At 47.7% G+C, this 27978-nt stretch overlaps 1 protein-coding gene across 6 annotated transcripts in view; it reads right to left on the bottom strand.

The window, feature by feature from the left end:
* Positions 1-3065: 3065 nt before the first annotated feature.
* Positions 3066-27978, bottom strand: part of Alkbh3 (alkB homolog 3, alpha-ketoglutarate dependent dioxygenase) — a 33816-nt gene continuing 8903 nt past the window's right edge. For 3 of the 6 annotated variants that reach the window (XM_023563017.2, XM_003465132.5, XM_013147418.3), the window contains exons 7-10: positions 26647-26735; positions 21767-21976; positions 5337-5435; positions 4192-4551 (exon numbers count right to left, since the gene is read on the bottom strand). In XM_023563017.2, the coding sequence (XP_023418785.1) occupies positions 4459-4551; positions 5337-5435; positions 21767-21976; positions 26647-26735 (491 nt within the window). In that variant the 3' untranslated portion in view covers positions 4192-4458. Of the gene's footprint in view, positions 3570-4191; positions 4552-5336; positions 5436-19655; positions 19848-21766; positions 21977-26646; positions 26736-27978 lie in introns of those variants that run through there. The other 3 variants (XR_001200198.3, XR_001200199.3, XM_013147419.3) reach the window with 3 other exon arrangements.

Genomic DNA, 27978 nt, shown 5'->3' with positions numbered 1-27978 from the left:
CCAGGGCTCCAGTCTCTGGGCAGGACAGGGAGCTGTGGGAGGAGCCACACATTTCCACCCCCTCTCCCAGCCTGGCTTCACCTCCAGTGCTCCCACTGCGCGCTGGCCAGGTGAACACAGGCTAATGGGTGCAGGGTTGTGCTGGAAGAAATCAGAGGCTAAGCCCTCAGGAAAGGGCATCAGGAGCCCTCCGGTGAGCGCCCCCTCCTCTCCTCTGCCTGGGTGGCCCCAGCAGTGTGGTTACCCTGGGCCAGTTTAGGAAACCCCAGGGCACCTTTCATCCAGCCACCCACAAACATTCCTTGGGCGGGAAGATCTTGCCCTTGACTGAAGATCCCTTTGGGAGGCGTGGGCTTCCTTCCTGCGCGACCCCATCGCCCCTCTCCCAGTTCCGGGCTGGAGTCCCGATGCTGGCCCTGAAAACGGGCTCTGTCTACTCATCAGAGGCTTCTGGGGTGCTAGGGGTTGGGGTTGGGGGACACCTTGGAAGGAAGGGTGAGGCAGCCCTTGCTGCAGGCTGGGACCCTCAGGGCACCGCAGGCTGAGTTGTCACAGCGCCGCCCACAGCCTTCCTGCAGTGGGCGGCTAATTGTACCCCGGTCACGCGGCCCTCCAGAGCCTGCGCAGCCCCCCACTTCCTCCTGCTTCCCGCTAGGCGTCTCAGCGCTGCTTCCTGCGAAGGGGCCTAGAAAGCTCAGCTCTTCCACCCCAGGAGGCACCGCCTCAGCCAGCCTCGGCCACCTCAGCTGCCCGCCACAGAGGGGGAGGGTGGGGGAGCCCGGGGACCACAGCGATCCCCATGGGCGCTGTCCTTGGATCCCAGGATCCCGTAAATCCTCTAGGTGCCTCAGTTTCCTTATGCGTTTAGAAAAACCCACGGGAAGGCTTTGAGGAATGACTCAGGGTGTGAGGCAATGTCCCCAAGCAGCCACTTGCAGACCTCCCTTCCTTCACCCACCCCCACTCCCTAAGGGACAAAGCTGGGTCTGCCTAGTTCCCTGCAGGCGCAGTGAGGCGTCCAGGGAGTGTAACATCGCGGTCCCCAGGAGGGACAGTGACAGCAGGATGTCTCTCTCTCTCTCACACACACACAAACACACACACACACACTCCTCTTCTGACACTGCCCACTTCCAGCTTTAACACTAAACAAATACCCACTTCCACTCCGGGCTCTGCTCACAGGCTGGAGAAGGCTTTTATAAGGAGAGGCGCGTGACTGCTGCAGGAGCTGGGAAGAGCACCATCACACTGTGTTCCACTCTAATAAATAAACATCAAAGCCACTGCCCTCCTGACCCCTAGCCACAGGAATCGCCTCTAAGCCTGGACTGCAGTAATGCGGATCCTACGGGGGTCTCACAAGGGGCTTCTTCCAGGGGGAGACACAGGGGCCAGGCCAGTTGTAAACTGGTCCCTAGGAAGGGAACATGTAGGTGGAATCACGTATAAGTATAGATTTAAACAAACAGATTGCATCACTATGGAAACGTTCTGCTTTCAAAAGATGCCGTTAAGAAAAATAAAATAATCAAGACTTCAGATTCAACACTACAAGTGTTTATGACCAGAAAAGGCAAAGTGGGTCTTAAGATATTCTGCAGCCAAGAAAAAGCTGCCAGAAGTCAAGAAGAAGTATTCCCAGCAGAGCAGGAACACATCACTTGTCAGGACGCTCTGAAAACCTCCAACAGGAGCATTCCCCATCCTGCGGCCACCTTAACTCTTTCGAGGTGGCCCTGACACAATTTGGGAGCCAGTGCCATCACTGATTGGGGCAGACCTGCCAGAACCAAGGAAGGGCCCAGCAGCCTCAAGGACAGCAGGCAGTGAGGTGGGTGGCTCAGAGTTCAGTGGCTGGGACCCAAATCATCAGCAGAGCTGCTGGCTTCGTCTACCTGGGTCGGAGTTGGACCCTGTTTCCATTCAGGGATTCAATCAGATGCCAGGGGTCACCTCCATGGAGTCCCGAGCTCTGCGGGAAGTGGCCTGCTGTGGAGGGCTGGTTGAAGCCTGACCTGCCTCTCTGACCAGAGCTGTGGTGTTGTTAAGTATAAAGAGCTTCATGCTGAGTTTGGGTGTCATTCAGGGGCCCCGGATACACTCAGCCAAGGAGGACAGAAGGGACTACAGGGGAACCTTTACCTGCCTGTAAAGGAAATGAATCTCCCCAATTAAGTGACCAATCACCAGGCAGCAGCTTTTGACCTGAAGATCTCATGTTGGGTGAGCAGAGATGAAATGCGATACCTGCCCTGACCCACAAGAAAGCAGGTGACACAGAGGTGGTGGCAGGCAGCCGGGCGGGAGCCAGGCCTGAGGAAGTGCGTGTGTTTGAGGGTTCGCCTGTTGTCTGCATTCTGGCTCTCCTGAACCCCCGAGAGACTCTTGTCTTCATCTCTACAGCGGGAAAAGGGTCTTTCTTGGCCTGCTATGGAGAGGATCAGAGATTACGTAGACACGATCCCAAGACAGTGCTTGAAACAAAAAGAAAAAAGCCGCTGAGAACCCTGAAGCTGCTTTTCTTCAGGCTACAGCTGTGTGCCTTCTCTGCTTTCTGTATAGTGTCAGAAACAGCCTCCCCCACTCCAAGGAGCACGGGTTTCTCATGCACTCAGCAACAGGCTGGGCTGACCTGCTGAGCGTAGGCAGGTCATTGCCACCACCTGGCGTTCCTGTCAACTCCTAAACGTGGCAGTTTTCTTCTGGGGCAATCACCTCCTTGTCCCTTCCTTTCAGGAGGACATTATCTCAGCGGTAGAAATAAGCAGCAGTCCACAGTGACAGCAAGAAACACAGGCTAAGATGTGCTGCTCTCCAACCACAGCACCCAGGCGGTGGTAGCCAGACCGTCTGCTGGAGGAGTTTGTTCCCCTGACAGACAGGGGCGTGTGACAAGTGATCAGATGCCAGGCTGCAGTGGAGGACATTGTGACCCTATATGAGAGGGGGGATGCTGAAAGACCCAGGACCATCTGTCTGTTCTTCGAGTTAGTAAAGAATGGAAGAAGAATTTCCCAGGGCTGTGCAACAGACCCCAAACCAGAGCAGGCTGTACCACCCCGGCAGGTTTCATTGGCTTTAATAGGGGATTTGATGTTTATGGGGGTCTATACCTTCTTCCCTGGAAGGTTTGCTGTGATGCTCAGTGTACAAAGTGCTTAGTATATCTCACAGAAAGAAGCTACACACGTTGACAGACACACAGACAGACAGACAGACAGACAGGTCGTGCATGGCGCTTCGGCCCAGCTCCAGCTCTGAGTGGAGCGCCCCACCGCTGGCCATGATCGTGGGGGTCATTGGTCTTACACCACGGAAGGAAAGGATGAAGAGCAAGAGGTCGCCGTGTGTTTGCCGGGCAGAGAGCCGCTCCAACTCCTCTGCCTACTTTCTTCTGTGTAAGTTTACTGTCTTCCTCTGGGGTTTTCCACCTCTTGCTCAGTGTTTACCGGGCACACTGGAAGAGGTCAAGGACACTCAAGCTTCTGTGAGGCAAGAAGGGGCAGCCACGCAGCTCTGTGTTGGGAACTTCGGTGACATCACAGCTAACCTCTGAACCTCGGGGACTGTGCAAGGGAATGCTGAGTCACAAAGAGCCATTGTCACGGGGCTGCAGGCACTGAAGGCGAGGGGACCATGAGCTCGCTCACTCTATTCCTCACTCCCATCTGACTGGCTTTAGGTGACTCAGGTGCTTCCCCAGGGAAACGAATCCCTGTGGAACAGCTGCCACTAACTGGGCATCTGCTGTGCTTCTGCCAGAACCCTCAGCTCCTCCTCCTTCCCTGAGGGACCATACTTTCTGATACGATAGGGACCCAGGTGACTGCCCCAGGGAGCACTGGAGCAGCCTGGCTCCACGCTTCCTATGGATTATTCCCAAGTGTGTCTCTGGAAGACAGCTAAAAACAGTGCTCCCTGAATACACAGCTTTCCATTACAGTAACCACAGGCTACGAAGTGACATTGCCAAGGCAGACTTCAGCAAAGCTCCCGAAGCCACCTCTGTTTGGGTTTCTGCAGCTGTCTGCCTACGGAAGGCTCCAGGGCTGCTGACATGTATTTATATCTGTGCTCCACAGACATCACAAGGACAAACATGTGCAGATTTTTCCCAGAGACAGGGGACCATTGAAATTCCTTCAGATTACAGGGGGAGGGCAAGAGAAAAACAGATTACGGCCCAAATCACCTGAGGACACGGCCACAGTGGTTTTTAATTTACCTGAAGATAAAGCACGATCCTAAGGTGTGCTTGGGAATAACTTCCCACAGTGGACACCTTAGCAGTTGAATTGCCGGGGACTCGCTGGACAGGATGGTGAGCTGGGACGCAAATGCCACCGTCCTCCAAACAGCTGCACAGTGGGGTAAGCTGAGGCAGCTTCCTGAAGTATTTCCCTGCTGAAGGGCAGGCTCAGCCGCTGCCTGCAAAGGCTTCTCCGCGGAGCTGCGTCAGCTGGGCGCCCCTCTGGGGTCCGGATAAATGGTGCGAAAGGTCAGGTTGACTCTGGGTCCCCTGGAGTGGTATTCTCTGGGCACTCGATGCTAAATGGAAATATAAATAACTCTTGGGCATAAACACACATTTCAAATTCAAAGCAATTTACAACTTACTTATGAGGCTATAGAAATGTTTCTATTTTATCCCGGCCTCAGAGGCTGTAAAGCTGTATGGAAAATGTGACCTCCTCCCCAGCTCCCAGCCAAGCCCCCTGCGCTGTGCCAGCACCCTTACAGCAAGACACTTTCTTTTTTCTTTTTTTTTTTTGTCTTTTTATCGGTACCGGGGATCGAACTCAGGACTGCCTGCTTGCAAGGCAGGCGCTTATGCTGCTGAGCTAAATCCCCAGCCCCAAGACACTTTCATCTTTTCTAATTACTGCTCCTCTTCTCAGATTCCTGCCATTTTTCCAATCTCATTTTTAAAAAAAAAATAGAGCAGGCCAAAGAGATTTCACTCTCTTGCTAAGTGTTTATACAGTAACACACGTTAACTTAAAAATGGCCTAGCTCAGCTTCTGGCTACTGGAAGTTACTGAAATTTAATTCGTGAAGTTTATAATGAGGCCCGTTAGCATGCTTGCTACTTTGTAAGTGGTCAATGGTGAATAGGGCTAGTGGCTAGGACAGTGGGCAGCACAGGTACAGAACACGTCCGTCAAGCTCTGCGGGACCGCTGCTGCAGGGGCCCTCTCGGGCATACAGTCCTATCACAGCAGCCACCTTGGAGGTGATGCTTGGAGGTGATGTCCACTGACTGGCTCTTAGCCCTTACTGAGACTTGCTTCTGACCACATTTACTTGCAATGAACCCCCTCAGCCAGCCTCACCTGCCAGTCGGCTTGTGTCGCTCCTTCCATGATTAACAGGGCCCCGTGATCCAAGGGTATCTTCACCCTTTCCACGTAGGTGTAGTCTCCATTCTCTTCCTAGAAAACAGCATTCAGGGAACTGAATGTTTTGCTTTTGATGGCGACAGAACCTGACAGCAGAAAAAGAAGCGAAAGCTACTCCTCCTCAGCCAGACTGTGGGGTCCTGCCTGGCTCTGTCGCTGGGTAGTTGTTTGGCCTGAGGTAGGTGATGTCACTTCTCTTGCTCAGTGGTAACATGGGGATGATAACACCGGTCACTCAAGGCTGCTGTGAGCTCAACTGATGCAGTACGTGTAAACCCTGGGAGTCTGGTGCACAGTGAATACAGCAAGTGCTGGCTTTACCGTTATCATTATCCAAAACACACAGCAGCCTGACCTGGCCAGGGCGGTCGGAAAGTCACTGATAACAGGACCTCTTCCCACTGTCTCCTGTGCACCCTCTGCTTCAGCGCCGTGCGGGGAAAATGCCTCTTAACCAAGACGCGGTGGGGTGAACGCTGCTTACTCTTTTCACATTGGTGTTAGTGCACTACCTGGCACCTATGTTAAAACCAGTCACAGCTCTTCCCAGGACCACTCCGGTGTCTCGGAGACCCACTCTTGTCTCTTTCCTGAACGGAAAACACCAAGACCTTCTCAAAGAGGCATGCTCTGACCTGAGCAGAACAGTGTGGCTCCTGAACAATTAGAGCGTAACATCTTGTATTTACACTGCCCCTTCCTGCTGGGGACTGCAGTGTCAATTTTCGTCCAGTGCTGTCGAGAGTATTCCCAGCACAGGCTGCAAGGCAATCAACAGGTGGAGCCACTCCTGCTTCACAGCTGACAGGGAACAGGGGACGTGAACAACTCCCTTGCTCGACGCAGTGGAGGCACATCAAGGACTGAGAATGGGGGCAGTGCTGACTCCCCGATTTCTTCACCTCCGCTGCACCAGAACTGCCGGGCCCAGCTGTGTACCTCACCTCCGAGGCAGGGTTACGTGAGGTTACTGTGGATGGATTGCAGTACAAGACTGTTCATGTTTATTACTCTGTGGGTGCTTCTAAGAACCTAACTGTTTACAACTGTTTCCCACAGGAAAATCAAAATCAAAACAATACGGAACTTGCATAAACAGTGTCAGTTCCAGGGCCCAACACTTGGCAATGACTTTTCAGGGGCAGTCCTAATTTTACAGGCAGAAGATAGAGGCGATCTTTGAAATAACTTTTGGTTTCAGTGATCCATCGTAATTGTGTCTGTCACCTTTTCGCTTGCAGGAGTATCTGTGAGCAATGGGAGGTGACTCCCCCCAGCTCTGGATGCTCCATTTCATGACAGATGGCAGGGGATGGCTCCCTGAGAAAACCACGCCAGACAGAAGAGATATACGTCCTACTAAAGATACAGAAGGGAACGCAGCGCCCACAAGATTAGAGGGGCCCAGACTCCTTAATTTGGGCTGTGCAGGCATTACTGAGACAAGGGTCAACTTAGCTAGAAGCAGAATTTCTGCTACCCCCCACATAATCAGAGAGGGGAAGACAGCCTGAACATGTAAATTAAGTGCTGACACTTAGGAGAGCAAGGTAAAACACAGGGCAAAGACACCTAACCACAACTTGGAAATAATTCTGAGGTGAAGATCGCTCGGAACATCAAAAGCACCATTAGGAAGGAGGCGCAGTGGAGGAGAAGTGAGCCCTGTAATTCCACTTGGAAACACAAAGCAGGAATGCACCTCAAAGGGGAAAGAGAATCCCAAATGCAAGAGGGAGACGTGGGCGCGGATGGAAACATGAAGTATGGCAGATTCACACTCCACTTAACGCTAGGCTTGGGAGTTTTCAAAGGAGAGGAAGCTTCAGTGGGTTTGAATATGTTACCTCCAACATAACCACCCCTCACACCTGAGAGAAAAGGGAAGCCTTCCCTAGGGAGGGAGCTGCCCTGCCAGGCCATGGAGGAGACGCAGTAGGAAGTGCCCACTTCAGGGGTGACACCTCACTCGAGGTAGGTTCATTATCACCCCTTCCCACACCCCCGGGCAGTCCTCCTTTGCAGGAGGAGATGGACAGGAAAGAGTTCAAGGGAACCTGTCAGTGCAGCAGAGCTCACAAAAGTGACTTTCTTTTTTGAGGCTGAGAGTGGCAACAAAGCGTGGTGCCACCCTTTGACTGGACCTTTTCTACCGAGGATGCAGATGAAAGGCCAGGGACAGGGTAGGGGTGGCGGGGTGTGGAAGCTGGGCTGCAGGAGCCTACGCAGTGGTGGCAGCATCTCAGTCTGTCTAGAGGAGCACATCCACGGTCATTAATGGTTAGGTTACCACAACAGTCCCTTAACAGTTCTCCTTTACTCCAGACTTTCTTCCAAACAAAACACACTCCCAAGAACCATTGCTTAAGAGAGAAATTTTCCATCCCGATACTGGTTAAAAGCAGCGCACAGGATCACAATCATTCTACAAGGTGGGCCCTGTTAGTGATGTTCTTGGTTTTCCACACCCTCGAAACCTAAAAGCAAAAGATCCGTCCTTTCTAATAACTCAGATCACCCTTTCCATCCCTCTTCAGTCACTGCCCGTGCATCTGAACCCTTACTTACACTGCGCCATGGCAAGCTGAGAGGTCTGTGACTCTTAGTCCAACTCACCAAGATGTGATTCCATTCGGTTTCCTTTAGGACAATGGTATTTCAGGAAAAGATCTGGGCATATTTACTATTATATCACTAAACATCCAGTGGAGGACTTTTCCTTTTTATCAGAAGACAATTCACTGTATAAAACTCAGATTTCTCCATGCAGTCACTCCTTTCTTTTGCTGTAACAATGTCTTGGAAATCAAAATCGTTTTAAAATCGTTGATTTAAAATCCTTGTTACAGTTTTTCTTTCAGGAATGCAGAAGCAACACCAGCGGACTAGTATGAGAGGCAGCTGGGGATTACCTGCGCAATGTCTGTCTGCCCACTCTCAGAAACGCCTGGTGGGAAGGGCTGTGTGGTCTTGGGCAAACGCTCAGGACCCACCACACATCAGAAGGGAGTTCACACAACACACAGAACGTTCCACGTGTACAAGCACACGCTCTGTGCTTTAACACATTGTGAACATTTTTCTACGCCTTTGAATGTTATGTAACATCGCTCTGCACAAGTGTGTCCTTCTCTAAACTCACAATTACTCTGTGACCACGACTGAGATGTTAACATATCAGGATTACTTATTTATTTATTTATTGTCCCGGGGATCGAACTCAAGACCTTGTGTTTGCCAGGCAGGCGCTCAAGCCACTGAGCTAAATCACCAGCCCCAGGATTATTTTTTTTAAAAAGGAGAAAAAGATTACTGTGAGTAAATATAAAGCAATATATATATGTATCTAGGATATATTCTTAAAAGTGGAATTCCTGGGCCCAAGGGTCTCAGCTTTAAGGTGCTTGACTTATACTGTCAAACTGCTGTTTTAAGAAAACTGCAGTGATTTATGATTCCATCAGGAAAATATGACTGCACCTATCAATTGTCAGTTGACAATGGGAACAAATGCCAGCTCCGCTGCCGCACTCTCTACCCGTTTCTGCTGTGAGCGACCCCTCTGCTGTGTCCTGTCTCACCGCCGTGTGGGGAGCTAGCATTTTCCTGATTGATCAGTAATCACGGACAGTAAGACATCTGCACTGTGTCGTAAGTTTTACAAACACTTTTCTTGCTTGCCACTTGCCTTTTAACTGAGTTTACGTTATTTAACAGGAGTTCAGAAGTTTCTAGAGTCAACTCCACGGAGCTTTCTTTGGCGCTCCTTCAAGGTTTTTGTGCTTAGAAAGTATTTTCTTACCCTGAGGAAAGTTAAATATACAACTGCATTTCCTCTTTGTTTAAAAAACAAAGCTACACATTTTAGATTTAACTCCTTGGGCTACCTGGAGTTTTTGGTTTGTCACACTTATTTTTTTTTTGGTGGTGCTGGGGACAAGCCCAGGACTTCATGCAAGCTTAGGCAAGTGTTTTACCACTAAAATATCCCCAAACCGCTTTCTTTTTCTAGCAATTTCCAGGTACTTAATCCCAGGCCTCCAGTTAGACTTTTTAGACAGCAGTCACCATGGTGGAGTAGGTAGGTCAAGATCCAGAGACAGGCTGTTGATTTTGGCAAGTCCTCCCTACAGGGAGGAAAGGAGACAGGGCTGCCCACTTTATCACAAGCGAAGCACTTGTTTAGCACAAAGGGCTGGTGGGAGGCAGGGCTGCCGTGTGAACACGACCTACCTGGCTCTAAAGCCCTTCCGATCTGTACTGTGCTCTCTGTAGGAAGCTCTACACCCTCTTCTTCCCCTGCACTACCGCCAGTCCTGATGCCATGGCACCTTGTACACTGTACTGCATGCACCAGCAGCCACCCGGCCCGGCATGGGCACACGGGGAGCTGACCTACACGCACTCCCCCCAACACTACTTATCTTCTGGGATTTCTGAGGAGGCTGGTAAGTGGGGTCATTATGTGGAATCCCCTGAATTATAATTTTGGCAACTAATTCAGTTCCTTTAAAAATACTGTGCAATTCCTCAAAAAATTAAAAATAAAAATTTGACCAAGCTATTCCCGCTCTGGGTATCTTCCTAAAAGAGCTGAGGATGTCACATTACCATGATCCATGGATACCATGTTTATAGCAGCATAACACATAATTGCTAAATCTTGGAAGCTGCCTGTATGTCAATCAACAGACGAATGGATAAGGAAAATGGGCTATGCATACACACTGGAGTACGACTCTGTCATAAAGAAGGACAAACTTGAGTCAACTGTAGGAAAACGGATTTCCTGAGATCACAATGTGGAGTGAAAAAAATCAGCTGCACGTTTATTTATAGCATGGTTTTTCTTATATGAGAAACCTGAAGTATAAATAAGTTAGTGAGCCAAAAAAAAGATAGATCACAGGAAACAGGGAGATAGCGCTTTGGCAAAAGGGAACAGATCCAAGAGATGGGGGAGGGTGGAGAAGGAAAGGGGACATTAAAAGAATCAGGATGTGTTCTGTACGTGGCCCAACTCCCCGTGAGGAATGTAACCACTGTGTGCTACAAACATGCACTAATAAAACATGGAAGATGAAGCTGTTGGACAGTATCCACAAGTCTGAAGCCGGCTGAGCCCAAGGCCTACCCAGTGGTGCTGCTGGCGGCCTAAGACATGCCCGTCCATTTTGATTCCCATGGCACTCACCCCAGTGGCCTGGAAGCTCCTTGGCCACTGCAGGCGGCATGCCCGCAGGACTCACCTTTCACACTCCTCATCCCAGCCCAGAAAAGGCCCTGAAAAGCAAACCCTGTGTCCCTATGACTGATCTCAATTAAACAGTGAGACATTTGGGTTTGCAGGTCAGTGCTGACCCTCAGTGCTGAACTGTTTACCTAAGACAACCCCTACTGTTTTACTTATAGAAACAAAATACCAACGAGCAGAAAAGCCCCACAAAGCCAAGTGGGTGCCTGCACCCTGTGTCTCACCTCCCAAACCCACAGGAAGTGCTCAACAGGCAGGGTCTGGTCTTAGTTTCTGTGCCTCCACCGCCCTCGCAGCTTGGAGGGGCCTTGAGTCCGCCAGCGGATGGGAGCGTGCCACAGGGGAGCGAGGGGGCAGTGGGCAGAAGGAGCGCCCGGCCACCCGGGAGCAGTGAGAGACCTCTGCACTCCACTGCAGGCCTGAGCGGCTGGCGAGGAGTCCCATGTTAGCCTTGTCTCGGTGGGAGGAAATGAAGACTTTTTTGAGTTTTTAAGAGACAAAAGCAGGGAGCTGCAGCTTAGCTATGCGCTCCTTTTCCTGCCCATAACTACAGAGTGCAATTTCACAGCCTTACATATGATCTATATTAGTACTTTTAATTCAATGAATGGTCAGCTGAGCCACCTCTGCAGTGATCTAACGCTTGTCTCAGTCTCCTCATCTGTACAGTGGGGATAATAACCACATCAACTTCTAAGATTTCTGAGGAAGAGGTAGGCACAAAGTTAGCATTACACGCTTGTTATGTACCATTAGCATTTTACATTGTTGTTCTGATAATCCCAGCGCTGGCCCAAGTCTGTCATCTGAGCCCGACTTACACAGTTAATGGCTGTGTGCAAATGGCGGGCATCTGGAACCAAGCACGTAGAGTAAGGAACTCCTTAAATCAGGACAAATCAAATGAAGAAATCCCTCTGCACCTCCATGTGAGTTCATCACCCCTCCATCCGCTAACTGCTCAAGCCAGAACCGCGGGAGTCATTCCTGAGTCCTACTCCCACCCACCACTGCTGGCCCGTTCTCCCGCGTATCCTCAAATCCGCTCACCTCTCTTCTCCGCATCACACCTCAGTCTGAGCCTGCAGCCTCCCCGACACTACGGCAACGGCCTCCATTAGCCTCGCACTCTGGCTTCTCCCCAGCGATTCCACACGCAGCAACCAGAGCGAGCTTTTAGAAACGAAACCAGGTCAAGTCTAACTCTGTCACTTCCCACTGCACATGGAGTAAAATCTAGCTGTGATGTTTTGGATGACTGCCGAGAAGGGATTGCATTTGTCATCTTTGTTACTAGATCCTCGGAGCTAAGCGTAGGGCCTGACTCAACAGTAGGTACCACATTAAATTTGATAGGGATGGAGAGAGGAAGAAGAGAAGCAGGGAAGAACTGTTCCGGAAAATACTACCTGGCCACTGGACCTGGGCAGATCAGGGGAGCAAAGACGGGAATTAAGAATACCAAGGAGAAAGAAGTAAGCCTAGTCTTTGGAGCATGAGGTTAAATAAAAAAAGCCTGGAATGACAATGATTTCTATGGGATGGATAAGTTCTTTAGACATTCAAGAAAGAATTAAAGACCAGGTGTGGTGCCCACATGCCTCTAAGCCCAGCACTCAGGAGGCTGAAGCAGGAGGGCCGCTGTGAATTCAAGGCCAGCCTGAGCTACACGGCAAGACCTTGTCTCAAGAAAGCAAAACAAAAAACAAAAGAATGACTGAATTAAAGGACAAAGCATGGTGTACACAATTATCATCCCGACTCCTTATAGGGGTTGAAGTGGAAGATCATGAGTTTTGAAGCCAGCCTAGGCAGCACAGTGAGGCTCTTTCTCAAAGAAAAGAGATAATTTGTGCATTGATTTTATGGGAAACAAGGGAACAAGGAAGAGCCGGAAATAACTTACATTAACCAAGAGAATGGTGATACCATAAATATAAGCAGACTTGGCAGACAGAACTGTGGAGTTTTTCTGAGAACAACAATGAATCCAGTTTTACAGCCTCAGTTTGGAAGTTACATGTGCTGTTATTAGGTGGAAATGACTCACGAACATGTAGAAAGAGGTGACTGGAAATTGAGATTAAAAACCTGGAGCTGAGAAATTCGGAAGTCATCCCAAAAGAAGTCTGGTTAAGTTATAAAAACAAATGAGATCCTATTTATTTGCTTATTCAACCAAAGCACACGTACCTGGTTCTAAACACTGGAGACACAATGATAAACGAGACTGGAGATGCTACACATACGGGGTTTACAATCCACAGCCATTTTATGATCTCCTCAAAAACAATGCAGAAAAAGAAAATTGCAGATAATCCTGACTTCCGGATTTAAGGGGGTGAATGTAAAGGAGAAAAAAAAAAAAAAACCTCAAAGGAAACACAGAAATATCAATGAGCGAAGTGTGGAAAGAACAAAGACAAGACAGTATTTCAAAGGCCAACAGGACCAAGAGAGGGCAGCGAATCAACGCTCTGGACTCACACCCAGGGGAGACAGACACACAGCCTGGTGACCAAGGCTACCATAAAGGGAAGAGATGATGAGGAGGAAAGGCCAAGGTGTTGATGCTAGGTGAATGCACCGTGTAATTTCAGCAGGTACAGGGCAAGAGCTAGAGGGCAGATATCTCAAGACAGACTGAACAGTGAGAGAAGGGAGATTATGGCACAGACAACTTATTCCAGAATCGCTCTTGTTGCTTGGTGATGGTGCGGGAGATGGAACAGAGGGCCTTGCATCTGGTAAGTGTGTGCACTACCACTGAGCTACACCTCCAGCCCAAATCTGTGCTTCAAATCAAGAAGGAAATCAAGGTGACAGAATATCCATAGACTCAAACAGGTCATCTCAACATAGCGATAGATGCAATAGCAAATTCCTTAGCTCTCTGGCCCAAGGATGAGGTAAATGGTGAGACTATTGGACAGGACAGTCAAGGCTTTTTTGCAGACTGACATATTTGAAAATCTAATGCAGCTATTTATCTCCAGAGTTAAATGTCTCTTTACTCGCCCTAACTCCCAATGTATGGCTGTGCCAACAATGCCCTTTTTGTCAATATAAGAGCATTTCTTTTCAGTTTGTTTCCCCATACTATGGTGCAGCCTGGGCCCTGAAAACCAGCTTGGGCTCAAGACTGCTTCACAAATCATGGAAGCGTGCACCTGTACTCAGGCTGCAAAGTCATTCCCACAGTACTGAGTTGAGAACCCAGCTCAATTTTTTGTTCATAGGGGTAATACATTTGTGAAAGTTGACATAAACAAGACACATTAATTATGGAAATTATGGAGAGAATAAAACGAAGATCTCTCAAAGTCATCTCTACAGTTCTTCTGCTGACACAACCCCACATCTAAATGACCACATCCTTGGCATTGATCTGAACACATTACTTTGAAAACAGAAGCAGCTGTTTCTGAAACAAGATCTTTAAGTAAGAGGTTAACTGGAAAAATATAGCTTTGAACCCACTGATGTTATTGGTTCAAATCAATTTTAAATTCACACAGATCTTTGGGTTTGTACCAATCCCTGTCCTAATTTTCCCAGTATTCCTCAGGCTTGGAAGATTCTGTTGAAATGAACAAGAAAAGGAAGCAGAAAAGGCCTGCAGGGTCAGCTAACCATCCGCTACCAAGGACACCCCTGGATTTTGTTTGGTTTTGTTTTGTAGTACAGGGATTGAACGTAGGGCCTTTGCACTGAGCTACTGTACACGCCCAACCCCTTTTCACTCTTTATTTTTGAGATAAGGTCTTACTAAGTCACTAAGTGGCCCAAGCGGGCCTGGAACTTGCAGTGTTCCTGCCTCAGCCTCCCAGAGTGCTGGGATTACAGGCCCTGGGCTACAACCGAGCTCTTACTAGCTTGGGAACAGAGCCCACCAGTGCCTCACTTACAGAAGAGGTTGGAGGCCTGGGAAATTGCTGGCTGCAGCAAAGCTCCCTCCACAGGCATCGAAAGCAGAGCACTACAGCCCAAACAAGCAGGGCTGCTCCTGCCTCCCTCACAACTGGGTACACTGAAAGCTAAGTCACACTTAGAGGGAAACACCTGCTGAAGGCGCTGGCTGTTCAGTTGTTATAGATGCAGTACTGCGGGCAGGATGGGAAGTTACTGAATGTAAGCAAAAACAAATCTGGTTTTATACAAATCTTGGCCATTCTGGCGATTTTGGCTGTGTATTTCAAATCAGCAGAGTTGCTGTAATAAGGACTGCATCTTTGGTAATATGGTAGAACTAAGAATTGGGCTTAAATGTAGTAGGGTGGTGGGTTAACTAATGGCCAGCTTGTAGCACCCAGCTGCACTGAATCAGTGTGGTGCTGGGTGAGGATGGCTGCCCACAGCATGAAAAGAGAACTAGAACAGAAGATGGCGTGCTGCTGATTCTCCTGGAGAAGCTTGTCTTGATGGGTTTTCTGATATGAACTCGGCAGTTCTCATCATCAGAGGAGCGCAGGTGCTTGCTGTTGCTGAGGATGGCTTTTGTTCTCTTCAGGGGAGCGCTGGTCCTTAACCTTGAGCATCACTTCCTAGCTGCAGTGCAGATCACACAGCTGCCGGCACAGGTCCTTCATCACATTGGTGCAGACTTTCTAGGGTCTACCACTGACCTTTGGGCCTTCCGAGTGCAAAGCCTTGATACAGACTTGTGTGAGACATTGTCGTGGGCTTTGGGCCTCCAGCTGGACTCATGGAGAGCATTGCCATGGGCTCTAGGTCTTCAGCTGGACTCATGCAGAACACTGCTGGATTCTTTGGGTCTCTAGGGTATGGATGGATCTCCTGTACTCTTTTGCATTTGCTTTTTGGATGAATACTATAAAATAATCCTTTAAATTGTGTGTCCTGTATTAAATTTATTCCCTTGTAAACTCTGACTACAACAGGTATCTTCAAAGAGCTTTAACCAAGATTGTAACAACAGAAACAAAGGTCCTGCATCCTCTAAGAACTGGAAACAAATTCCGCCCCGCCTGATAGCCAACTGACCTCAATCACAGCAAAGGCTCAAGCCCTACCGATCATCTCAACGTGAGACACTGCTCCCGATGACCCCTGGACATGATCTGACCAGACTTGGATCCTCCCTGTTGTTCTATAGAATCCCCTTTAACCTCCTGAGTTCTGAAGGCTCCTTCTTCCTTGTCCTAAGTGAGCCCTGGCTGTCCCCAAATGACTGCACATGCCTAAACTGTCCCAGGTCACGCCTTTCATCCAACCCAGTGCTGGCAGAGGCAGGTATTCTCCTTTCCCCTTCTGGTCACTTGCAGACCGTTACTTCCATGCCTCCTGCTCCTCCGAGCTTCCGCCATGCGCTCTGTCCTGCAGCTCTTCCTCCCCTTTCTCCCTAGGTATGAAAAGGTCTAACAGTCTCAGAAGAGGTCTCCTTGCTTCTGCTGTTGCTCCCTTCTAGTCCAGGCTCTGTGTAGTAGCAAAGCAATCTTTTAAAACTGCCAATCCAGCCATATACTTGATGGCTTCCTGCTGCGCTTACAATCTGCCTCTTCTTAAGGCTCACCAGTCTCTGCCTGACTGGCCCAACACGCGTTTCCTATCCTGCCTGTTCCTCACGCTGGCTCCCTGAGATGCAGGGTACGGTCCCCTCCCCTTCCACATACACACTAAGCTCTCCACTGCCTCAGCCAGGCAGTCATCCTCCAGAGTGTATAACCTGACAAAAGGGAGAAAATAGTTCTTAGGGTATAAGAACCTCTACCACTGCCATAAGTTTCAAAAGAATCATGTTTGCAAGGAGACCCCATACCTAACCGTGGCACATACCGAAACATAGTGAGTTACTTAGGAAAAGCTGCTTCCCCTAAGTCAACACTGTCACTGGCAGTACAGACTAGGGAGGTTCTTGGCAGAAATTCACTGTTTCCAGAAACTGTGAAGCTGTGGAACTCTAGCCTGATATCAGACCCTAAATTCAGCTCCCAAAGAATCTCAAGTCTGAAGCTTATTCAAGACCTAGCAGGATCTCCTGTCCTTACCCAAAACACACACACACACACACACACACACACACACACACACACACACACACACTCATTCACACACTCATATCCCAAACGATCAGACAGACCTGCTGGGACACCAGTCACTACTTCTGATCCACAGGCTGCCCCACCCGCCCTGAGCCACCTCCACTCTTCTCTCTCAGCAAAGGGAAACCCAGACTTCAGTTTAATTACTCTTCATTCCGTTTTTCAACTTCTGATGTCACTGTGATATCTACCATTTACAGTAAGTTAAAATCTCACCATTACTGCAACCACTTTCACTGAGAAACTCTCATTATTCCTATGAACTACCAACCAATTATGATTTCCATTTTTAAAAAATGGAGTAACTGTAGGCAAACACTCTACCTCTGAGCTACATCTCCAGCCCTGAAAGGACTAAGTATAAAGGAAGTAGATGATAAAGGCTTGCTACCAAGGTTGGGAGCACAAACAGGAATCAAGACCCGACTTTCTCAATTCAGCAGGGAATGTTCCAAAAGAACTATGGTTATCAACAATTTCTTTCAGATATTTCTTATGACTTCTTGCAACTGATGCCAGGATCAGTAGATGGGTTACCGAGCAGGACGGGCAACCGGAATCACAGCAGCAGGACTCAGTCACTACTCCGTGAAATGCTGCGTGCTTCAAGCTTAGCTAGTTGTCAGAGTTAAGCCATTCCATACTGTGGTGTTTTTGGATCTCAAGATCCTCACTGTTTTCTAAAGTCCTGGAAAAAATATTAATATTTATGATCAGGCTGGCTTTGGACACTCCACTCTTCCCAGCAGTGGGCTTAAAAGATAAATAAATCGGCAAAGGAGGCACCAAAGGAGCAAAGAAGGAGATGCTTCTACAACCATCTCTTCCTGGCGAGATGAACAGTCGCATCCTTTAGGAGGTACCGGAGAAGAGTGGCTAGACAAAGACCCAACTTGCCTCAGCTCATCACCTGGAGGTGGAAAGAAGCCCCTTACATTTGCGCAATTCAGCTGATAAAGAAAAGAGCTCGTTCAGGGTAATCTAGTAGAAAAACAGGCTTTTGGCATCTAAACCTCCAGTGTATCACAAACTTCCTGCTATTATCTAATAACCCCCCCACTCAGCCATCACCATTTCTATGGTAACCGACAGAGAAATAGCAGCCTGCCAAATGGCTTTTGCAGTTCCTTTCCCAGTTTGTTCTTCTGTAGAGAATTAAAGCTATCTGGGAAAAGAACCAGGGTAATCTTTGCAAACAGAGACACAGTGTGGTCTGAAAAGTACAGCTAGGTTAGGGAGAAGAAGTGTAGAAAAGCTTTCCTGACCTACCCCAATAGCATGAACTAAAAGGTGTATTTGGTAAGCTTCACCTAGGGCTTCAGACGGGATGGCCTGGCACTGGCCAGGATATAGGTATCATGCTCTTCACTCAACCTCTGATGTGAACTACACAAAAGAGATGGGCTGAATGGACGAGCAAGACCAAACAGGTCAGTTATGCTCCACGCGCAGGACCTTGGTACCATTATGGGAGATGGCAGTTTACCCTAAAGTCAAAACGAATGAGCCAGAAAAGACAGCCTTGAACTCGGGAACAACAAAACAAGAATCAACATCTTATAATGCTTAATCCCAGGGTGTGGTACACTGGATGCTGGCTGCCTACACCATGAAGCGGAGAAACACCACTTAGGAACCGAAGATTCCCCCCCCCCCCACGGTGCAGGGGTGACCGTGAGAAATGCATGCAGGGCTGGGCCAGCTCTCAGAAGATCAGAGGCTACAGGGATCTGCTCGAGGCCCCAGACTGCCACACAGACTACTGCTGCAGGGGAGGGGGGACTCTGAATTGAAGGAAAAAAAATTAAGACTATTTCTCTTTGGAAGTAAGCAAAACAAATGCTTTTGCCTTTAAACTGTATATTTACATGAAGGGCAGGAAATCTCAAGACTCTGGCTGTATCAGATGAGAAACTGGGACCCCCACGTCTTATCAACTCATCTGATAGGTCAAAGCTAAGAGCTTCAAGGGTTCCCTCCCACCACCTTTAACATACCTCAAATGTCTTTGTTGGCAGATATGAAAATCGCAGTCTACAGTGGCACTCTGAAATACAGATCTAAGAGTCACAGTCTCCTACAAATCCCACACAGAAGATTAACCTAATTTATGTTTTTTAATTTATACTTTTACTTTGGGTTGTATGAATCATGAGTCACATTCTCAGAGTTTAGAAAAAGTTGACAAAGATTTGCCATCACTCTCTCCTGTCACCCTCCAGAAAAAGCACTGTTTATAGTAAGATGAAGTCTACCCTGAGAAATATTTCCATGGCTGTCAAAAGAAGGCTTCTGCACTGCTAGCTGAGTTACATTTGTGGAACCCCAGGCCTTTGGAATCTGGCAATGAAACCTGAAGGGGTCTTTTCAGAAGTTTAAACTTCTGTCCTGTTTACCCAACAATGGAACGCCTAAGCTGTATCCATGAATGTGTGATTACTACTGCAAATATGTTAACATTCAATTTCCTCATCTTTAACAAAAGTCAGAATTGACAAGATACACAAAAAAGCTTCAAATTCATCATGGCTACAAGGCCAGAAGCCAAAACTTTCGAGCCAAGAGCTTGTGGTACTGACATATTTGTATTTCTTCCCAAGCCCATTTCCTCAGTCAACTATAAGGCCTCAAACAAATGTCCCGACTTATCAGCCTAGATTTTCATCAAATTGGCTTTCCTAGTGACAGTGCAGACTTCTTGCTGCTGGTGGACATTGGGGGCTTGACCAGGTTGAGTGTATCAGGGCCTGTGCCTCCACTGTGTCCATCAAAGCAGCCTGAAGAGGCTAGAACACAGATTTTGTTCCAAACAGATGCCTACAGAAAGCATGCTACACGTAAAAATAAAACAAAACAAAACGAAAACTAGAATGCTGTATATTCTGTGTCGCTGCATTAACCTACAATATAACTGAAACACAGGACCAAGAACCAGGCTGTTTTTGTTTTGTTTTATTTGTTTTTGAGATACTGAGGATTGAACCCAGAACCTTTGCATAGAGCTTTTTTATTTTGTATTTTGAGACAGTGGCTCACTAAGTTGCTCAGGCTGGGCTCAAACACATGATCATCCAGGTGTGTACCACGAGAATCAGGTTTTTATATGAGCAAACCAAGAGCTTCTGCTTCCTGGAGAGAGAGAAGAAGTGTTCAGTATTTCATAAACTGAACACTGTTCATGTTTAGCAGTTGAAAACTGCTTGTATAGTAAAACTAACTACCCAGAAAGCATACTCTGTGCTATAAATAGGCCCCTCCCTTTTTTTTTCAGAACGGTGGTGGTGAATATATGTAAAGAAACTAACAAGGCTTAAATACTTAGCCTCAAACAAAATAACGGTGACGAAGGAACAGCAGGATTGTACCAAAAACAACTTATCATATAGGTGTGCACCAATCAGAACCTACAAAGAGAACCGGGGAGGAGCGCGAGGCACCAGCGTGTGGAGCCGGGGTCTTGGAGGAGAAAGGGGCTTCTGCCTTTCATGCACAGCTGCAGCCCAGGTCCAGAACCACACCTGGCAGCGAGCAGGTGTTCCACACGCTGGCTTGAGAAGGGGTCTGAGCATAAATAACGAGATATGTGATGTCTCTGCAGTGCAAGAAGCAGGAGTCTTCAGCGAGGGCGAGGTGAATTCCGCACGTGTGTGAACTTGGGATTTAATGAAGGAGTGCCGGTGTAGGAGAGCACCATAACTAAGAATAACACAGCAAAGGGTGGGTGGTCTGACTCCCAACTCGGACTCCTCAGCACAAGAGCAGGCTGCCTGCCGAGGGCCCCAGGAAAGCTACAGTGCTCAGGGAGCAAGTTAACTTAATAAAACACTGGCAACTGACAATTCCCTAACAACAATGACCGAGGTTTCTGTGTAAACAAAAGCGAAGGGAACCTAATCAATGGAAATGATACCGGCAAACAGTGCTTAATGGCACATACGCAAAATAACTCAATATGCTTCAAATACCATGCCTGGAAAACCAAATGGGCCTCGGGGAAGCAGCCTGGGTCCATTAGTTGCATTCTCAGAGAAGTGTAGCTGATGAAAAACAGACCCAGCACTGACTAATGATGATGTGGCCCGAATTAGGTCATCTCCATAAAACAGCCGGCTGGACTTCCACACTGATCGAATCTGATTTAATGATACAAGCTGACTAATCAGGAGCCCTGGTTGGAAGAAAGACACAAACCCTGCAAATAAGATAATCTTCTGGATAATCTGCTCTTGTCTTGGGAGTTGCTACTATCCATCTTCCTCATTTGAAGGCTCCACAGTTTTAAAACAATTAGGGCTGGGTGAGTAGTTTAGGGGGAGAGTATGTACTTAGCATGCAGGAGATCTTGGGCTTGATCCCCAGAACTAAAGAGAACCGAGAAACATAGTAAAAAAATTAACAGCCGTAGGATAACTCGCATGTCGTGTACACTAGTGTAAGAGCTGGGATGAAAACTCACAATCATTACACAATTTAGTGGCTGCGTTTCCACCTGAACTTGGGTGGACCATCACCTCTGCGGATCTCGCTGGAGTTTCCTCTTGAAGGAGGCCTGGGTCCATCTGTCTTTAGAAGGTTAAGAAGGTACGGCTCCCTGGGTTGTCCCCTCACAGAAAGCGGGCTGTGCTCCCACGAAGAGCACTTACAGTGGAAGGCTTCTGCGGAGGCCTCTTTCCTGAGGTTTGTTCCCCTCCCTCTACGTCCCCTACCCTTGTGTGGCCCCTTTGTAAGCATCAGCCACAGCTGGAGTCACTGGGATGAACCAGCAGCCTCGGTGTCCCCAACAGGTGTCTCTCTGCCCTTTCCATCAATGGGAATGAGGCCCAGCCTGTGGCACAGGGCAGGCAATTCCTGTTGGCTAAGTCAGAGCATGAATGGGCACTTTGGAAGCCAAACAGTTCACAATGGGGGATGCAATCAGCTAAAAATGTTTCATGGGTAACACACGTAGCCCTGTCCTCTGGGCCAGCATATTGGAGCTTTTAGGAGCTCTGCTTTCTTCACAGAATAACAGGAAGCAAGAAGAGCACGAGGACAACGAGAATACTCACAGGCAGGGGTTTCTTCCTCATTTCGAAAGTACGCGTGGCGCCAAGGCTGAGGGAAGCGATGACGGGCCACCTCCCCAGCGCGGGCTCGTCGTCGCTGTGCCAGTCCACGCTGTCCTTCTCGTTGCGGTACAGATTGCAGAGTAAGGAGTTAAAGGTGTGGCCGGTGTTCTCCTCGATGCGGCGCTTCAGCGTGTGCAGCACGGGGTGCCACTGTGGTCAACAGGCCGAGACAGGGCAGAGGCCGTGGCGGGAGACACAGAGCGGTGGCCGCGTGGAAGCAGAAGGAGAAGGCAGGGCGGGTGAAGTTATAAATGGGGCACGGAATAAGCAGGTCACTTAGGATGAATGAACACAAGGCAGAAAGAGTTCCTCCCTCCCACCGTTTCTGCTTTGAAGCCATTCACCTCTGTCACACTAACTCTGGCAGCACAATGCCAAGAGGACCCGGGCCTGTCTACACGTCTCATCTTTTTCCTGTAAACACGTGTCCTCGCGTGGAGGAGACACCAGTACAGCAGGAAGTCACCCTGGGAAGTTGTGAAGGTGATAAGCAGAGCCGGGAAGCTGACACGTGGCCTCATGTGGTTTGTGGGCAGAATTAAGTCTGAAAGAGCTTTCCAGCTAGGGCCCCTCCATTCAACTCCTGTTCTGCACTTCAGTGGTGAACTGGTTTTTTCCTGAGTGCTGGGGACAGAACTCAGGGCCTCACACATAGTGGGCAAGTGCTCTACCACTGACCTATGGCCCCAGCCCCTGTAGAACTGCTTTTGTTAAAAGACACTTAATCCTTGGAGGGGCCAACTTCCTAAAGACAGAACCTGCAGGGGAAAATATTCTTTTCCAACGAATGCTCTTAACATATAAAAGGTGGGAACTACAGAAGACTGTGATTCCACAGCCCATGTGCTGAGCACCCCATTAACTGAAGTCGTCTGTGTTCATAAACGCCTGGCCACCGTCCACAGAAGCTGTGACCCCTGACCTCTGGTGTACCTGGGAGCTACAGCCAGCGTAGCTTGTGTTGTCCCTGCTAGAATTCTGTCTCACCTGAACTCTTTCAAGCGCTTCACAAATACGTTAGGACAATCATTTTCAAACTTCACACAACTAAAATTACTGAGGTCCATCAAGGACTTCTGTATATAGGGATTAAAGCTACAGACTGCTTCCCTATTAAAAATTAAGGTTGAAAAACATAAACTATTGGTTAACTCATTTAAAATGCAGTAACAAACCTACTATATGTTAACATAAATGTTCGTTTCTGAAAAACAACTAATTGCAGTATTGAAAGTTGATGGAAAAAGCACTGTCTTATAAATCTTTTAAATGTCTGACTTAGCTGATTTTTGTATCTACTGCATTCAATCTGTTAAAGAAATATGTTGTTTTTGTTGAAGTCTCTGAAAACAATTTCATCATCAGTAACAAATCCAATCCACCGTTTCCCTTGCAGTGACACAACTCTGTTTATGAGGAAACATCTCCCCACCGACCTGCCAGCTGTTCTGCCGAGGAGAAACAGTGAAAAAGGAGCTGGCCCAGCCTTCCGCCCCGACAGCCACACTCTGGTTTGCAGCAGAGGTGCGTTGTGCACACTTTCAATTTCATTAAACCAACTATTAAGAAGACACGCAGTCAATGTGAAAGACTTAATAAAACTAATAACGTTTACTGCTTTATCAAGGGACATTCGTAAGTGAAATTAGCATTTTTATTTTTGGAAACAAAGTGTATGGTAGGGAAGAACACAATGACTGCTAGCTCAGGCTTGTGATAGTGCTAGATTCATGCTAAAACGCCGCCAGTTTTATCCACTTGCACATCTGCACCATCGGTGCAAATTCAATGCAGTGAAATGTCACCTACTCAGTGCTGTGGAAACTGACTGCGGGGACACACATGCACACGTACCCCGGGCCCCGGAGGTGACAGCACTGAGAACTGGTACCTCAGCCTGTGTTCTGGGTTTCGAAGTGTTGAGTGGAAGGGCAGTAAAGGAAAGCTTAATATTTTCCAGCACAGCCCTTGTCAGGTAAGGGTGTCAGGGCCACAGCGCACCTTTAGCTGTGGTCAAAGCTGAGCCTCCTGGTGCGGATCAGAGCTACCTTCCCAGCAGATTTTAAAAATAAACAAGGACAACAACGAACAAAGCTTAGATTAATAAAACAAAAATGTTATTAAACTAACCTATGTTCAAGAGGACAAATTGCAAAATGGAAGCTCCAATACTAATGTCAGCGAGCTTCCTTTCCTATTTGTTTTACAGGTTTAAATGTTTCTTCTGGAGCTCAAAAGCAGAGCCTGGTTTACATACTTGACAAGAATGTAAAGGAGGAAGGTGGCTTCTCCACTGTGTGACTGAGAATCTAATTAGCACTTCCCCGCCTTGCTCAGGGGCTGAGCTCCCTGATAACATCCAGCCTGCATTCTAAGTGGCTATGTATTTTTTCTTAGTTATTTTTGGTAGTGAACCGGAGAAAAGAAAAAAAAAAAGGGATAATGATCTAGAGGATTAATTTAGACTCTCTAACCAATACTCTATATAGATTCTCCAGAACTGATGTCTAAATTAAAATCCGGCGTCATCTCTGTTCAGTGAACATATTCTACCCTTAAAAGACATTTGAGGAAGAGTATGAGAGTATCAGTCACCACAGTCGAGAATCTCAGAGAGGGCTCTAGAGTCCTAGGGACCACCGAGGCCTGCGACAGGAGAAAGGGGAGGTCACGCTGCTGGGACTCGCAGCCAGTCAAAGGTTCACTTTAGACTGTGTGCTGAGTTCATATAAGATGCAATTTTAACAAAAACTGAAATGGGGTTTAAACATTATCTTGAACCTGATTCCAGGCCATGGGATATTAAGATGAAGGCAGTAGCTTCTGTTTTTATTTTTAATCCAGGGCCTTCCCGCTGACCTACATCCCCAGTCCTTTCTATTTATTGAGAGACAGGATTTTACTAAATCACTAAGTCATCCAGGGTGGGCTCAAACTTGTGCTTCTCCTGCCTCTGCCTCCTGTGTAGCTAGGATTACAGGTGTGTAATTTTGTTGAGATTAGTATATAAATGTATTAATCTATCAGTAGCAAACTCCAAATTAAAGAATTTTAGTTTGAAAAAGTTAATACTCAACAAAAGGGGCTTCCTTGAATATATTATGATACATGTACATTATGGGATACTACACAACTATTATAATATTGTAGAAGAAATTTAATAATACTAAAGCATGGTAATGATAAGCAGTTAAGCAAAACACAGTTTTATTTTTATAGGAAAAAAAAAAAACTCTACATATTTTTGCCTAAGCTAAAAATGATCAGAACTAAAATATCAGGTGAAAGAATTACCCAAAATATTAATAGCTTTATGTTTGTCTGTAGTTTCTGAATTTTTATTAATAAGTATGTATTACATTATTGAAAAATAGCACATCATGAAAAATTCTTGCCAAGTGGGGTCACATACACCTGGAATCCCAGACTCTGAGAGGCTGAGGCAGAAGGATCACACGTTCAAGCCCAGTTTGGGTAATGACTTCCATTTCCTGTTAAATGATGGTTCTTAACCAGGGGTGGCTGTGTCCTCGGCAGCCAAGGGGCAGGGTCCGCAGTCAAGTGTGGCTGCTCTGACTGGGAAAGGTGCTGCTGGCTTCCAGCTGTGGAACCCCACAATGCACAGGACAGCCCCACAATGCATTCGGCCAACCCCAAAGTCAACCGTGCCTGAAGGAGAGAAATCTTTCTAAGAGATGAACTAGAATGAATGGAAAAGAACTTCTTTCCACAGCCGAGTTAATCCTCCACCTCTCTGCCAGGACTGTGGACAGGAAGGTAAATTAAATCTGACAAGAACACGGCAGTAGCCTACACTGAACCAGCCGAGTGGAATTCTCTGTTTACAAATCAACTTCAGATACAAAAGGTCTCCGCACTTCCCCAGGTCTCACAGTAAATGCAGCCCTAGAGACCACGCATTTGTCCTTCCATGAAAGGCCATGCACTCCCACAATGTTTATCCTGTGCACTTTAGGAAAGAGGTAGCCTCTGCTTACATAGGACTAGCAGCTCTCAACCATGTCACATTTCTGTGGGTCCAAATGCCCTGGGCAAAACTCCATTTTCTTCAAAGTCTCTTTCCATAAAGCATGGCATTATTTGCCAAAGGCAAGATTCCAGGAACTAAACAGGGAGCTATTTCTTGGACCTCAGCTCCATTTTCTGGACAAGCTTACTTTGAACATGAAAATATTCTTGTCTACTGTCATGGAAATTTTTAAAAACAAAAGCAGCAGTAGAGACAAACCAAGTGGTAATAAGCTCAAGTCTGAGAAATGTAGCCATAAAATGAACACAAAGTTAAGAAAAAAAGAAAACCAGACTGGGAGTGGGGAGACAAATAGGGAAAGAGCCTGAGAAATGGGAAAAGACACTCTGACCTTGTGCTCACGGGCCAGCCACAAGGATGGAGACACACAGCAAATCAATGAGTACCACGCTGTGCACCAAGGAGTCAGGGACAGAAGAGCTCGGAAAGAGAAGCAGCAGGAAAAAGTCACGTTCCCAAAACCCTGGACTCCAGTGCCAGCGTTCTCGTTCACTCTGAGTTCATCTATGGTGCAAGACAGAAAGGATCACAAGCGCAAAACCTCAGTGCTTGAACCCTGAGCACTATTTTGAATTCGGAACCATCAATTACCCCTGCCAGGCCTTACTGTTAGTTTACAGTACTCTATTTATGGGTTCTGGGAATTGAACTCAGGACCCTGCAGTTGCCAGGCAGCACTGTACCGCTGAGCTATAGCCCAGCCCTAGTTTATGGTACTTTACACTTCTATCGTCTATAAAACCGCACCAAGGACAGTATTTCAACATACGTGAGGGTTTGGTTCCATAGTGACTCTTGAGTAAGTGTAAGGAAGCTCTCCATACCATGCTGTAAGTCTTGGTTGCAGGTAAGTTACATCTAAGAAAGAAAAACAGGGCTCTTGAGACAGTGTGGCGGTCGTTAAGATGCACCTACTCTGACCCAGCTCTATGCCTTGTGATGTCAAGAAGCCAAGAGAAACACAAAGGACGAGGAAAGACGGGTGTTGCTGTTCACGTGGTAACACCCCACAAAACCTCCCGTGCTCAAAGGCGGGGCTTTGCAAAGGAGACTGGGTTCTGGGTGTGACAGTGAAATGTGGGCTTAGCAGCTGGGGGCTGTTCCGAGGCCCCTCTGGGACTCCTCCCTTTACTGCCTATTTCCTGGGTGCTCTCCTCTACCTAGGCCCTTCCGCAACGCTGCCCACTGTGCTGACACTGAATCTTCCACATGACCCCACGTAAACCTCTGCCGCTCACGTGTCCAGGGTTACGGCTTAGCAACATGGCCAGTGGCTACAGGCCGGCTCTGCCCCAGAGCTCTGCCTTCGGAGAGGACATGGGTCTAAGGGCTGGCAGAGGCTAAGGCAGCACCAGCCCAGAAAAAGGTTCTGAGATGAGACTGTGGGTGGCTTGTTTCACTGCAAAGTCTCAGGAAGCAGAATACGGAGCCGAGGCGCTCGCAGGCAGGAATCTGTGACACTGACAGCCCTATGAAGAACAAGTAAACCGTCTGCCCGTGCGCCCAACACTGCAGAAGCCCTGCTGGCTCCAAACGAAGGCCGGGGATGTATCTCGGCAGCACAGCACCCGCCTGGCAAGCGCAAGGTCCTGGGTATGATTTCCAGTCCCCCAAAACAAATTATTCCAAATGCAGGAAGAAGTGTTTGACTGATTGTAGCGTGTAGCTGATTTTAGTCAGAAGTTTTGGATCTCTTAATTTATTTAGACAGGGAGTCAACCACAGATCTGCTATTTTTCCCACAACCAGTACAGTGAGAGGAACAATAATAATAAAAAGCAGGGCTGGGGATGTAGCTCAGGGGTACAGCAGGTCCTTAGCATACACAAGGTCCTGGGTTCAAGACCCAGCACCGAAAAAAGAAAAAATAAATTAATTTTAAAAAAGCAGCTAACATGCATTGAAGGCTTATTATGTACTTGGGATTTCGTTAAGCACTTATCATGTATTATCTCATTTAATTAACACAGCGAAGAGAGGTTTTTATTAGCTCAATTTTCAAGGTAAGAAAACCAGGGATTAGGGAGCTACTCAATTGTAACGTGCTTAAAATTAATAATCATTTTGAATGAGAGAACAAGCAAAGAACGTTTCCAACTGT

Source organism: Cavia porcellus, unplaced genomic scaffold (assembly GCF_034190915.1).
Source record: "Cavia porcellus strain 051 isolate PalLab524CR breed Dunkin Hartley unplaced genomic scaffold, mCavPor4.1 scaffold_17, whole genome shotgun sequence".
NCBI classification, from domain to species: domain Eukaryota; kingdom Metazoa; phylum Chordata; class Mammalia; order Rodentia; family Caviidae; genus Cavia; species Cavia porcellus.
This window is presented reverse-complemented; position numbering and strand designations above follow the sequence as displayed.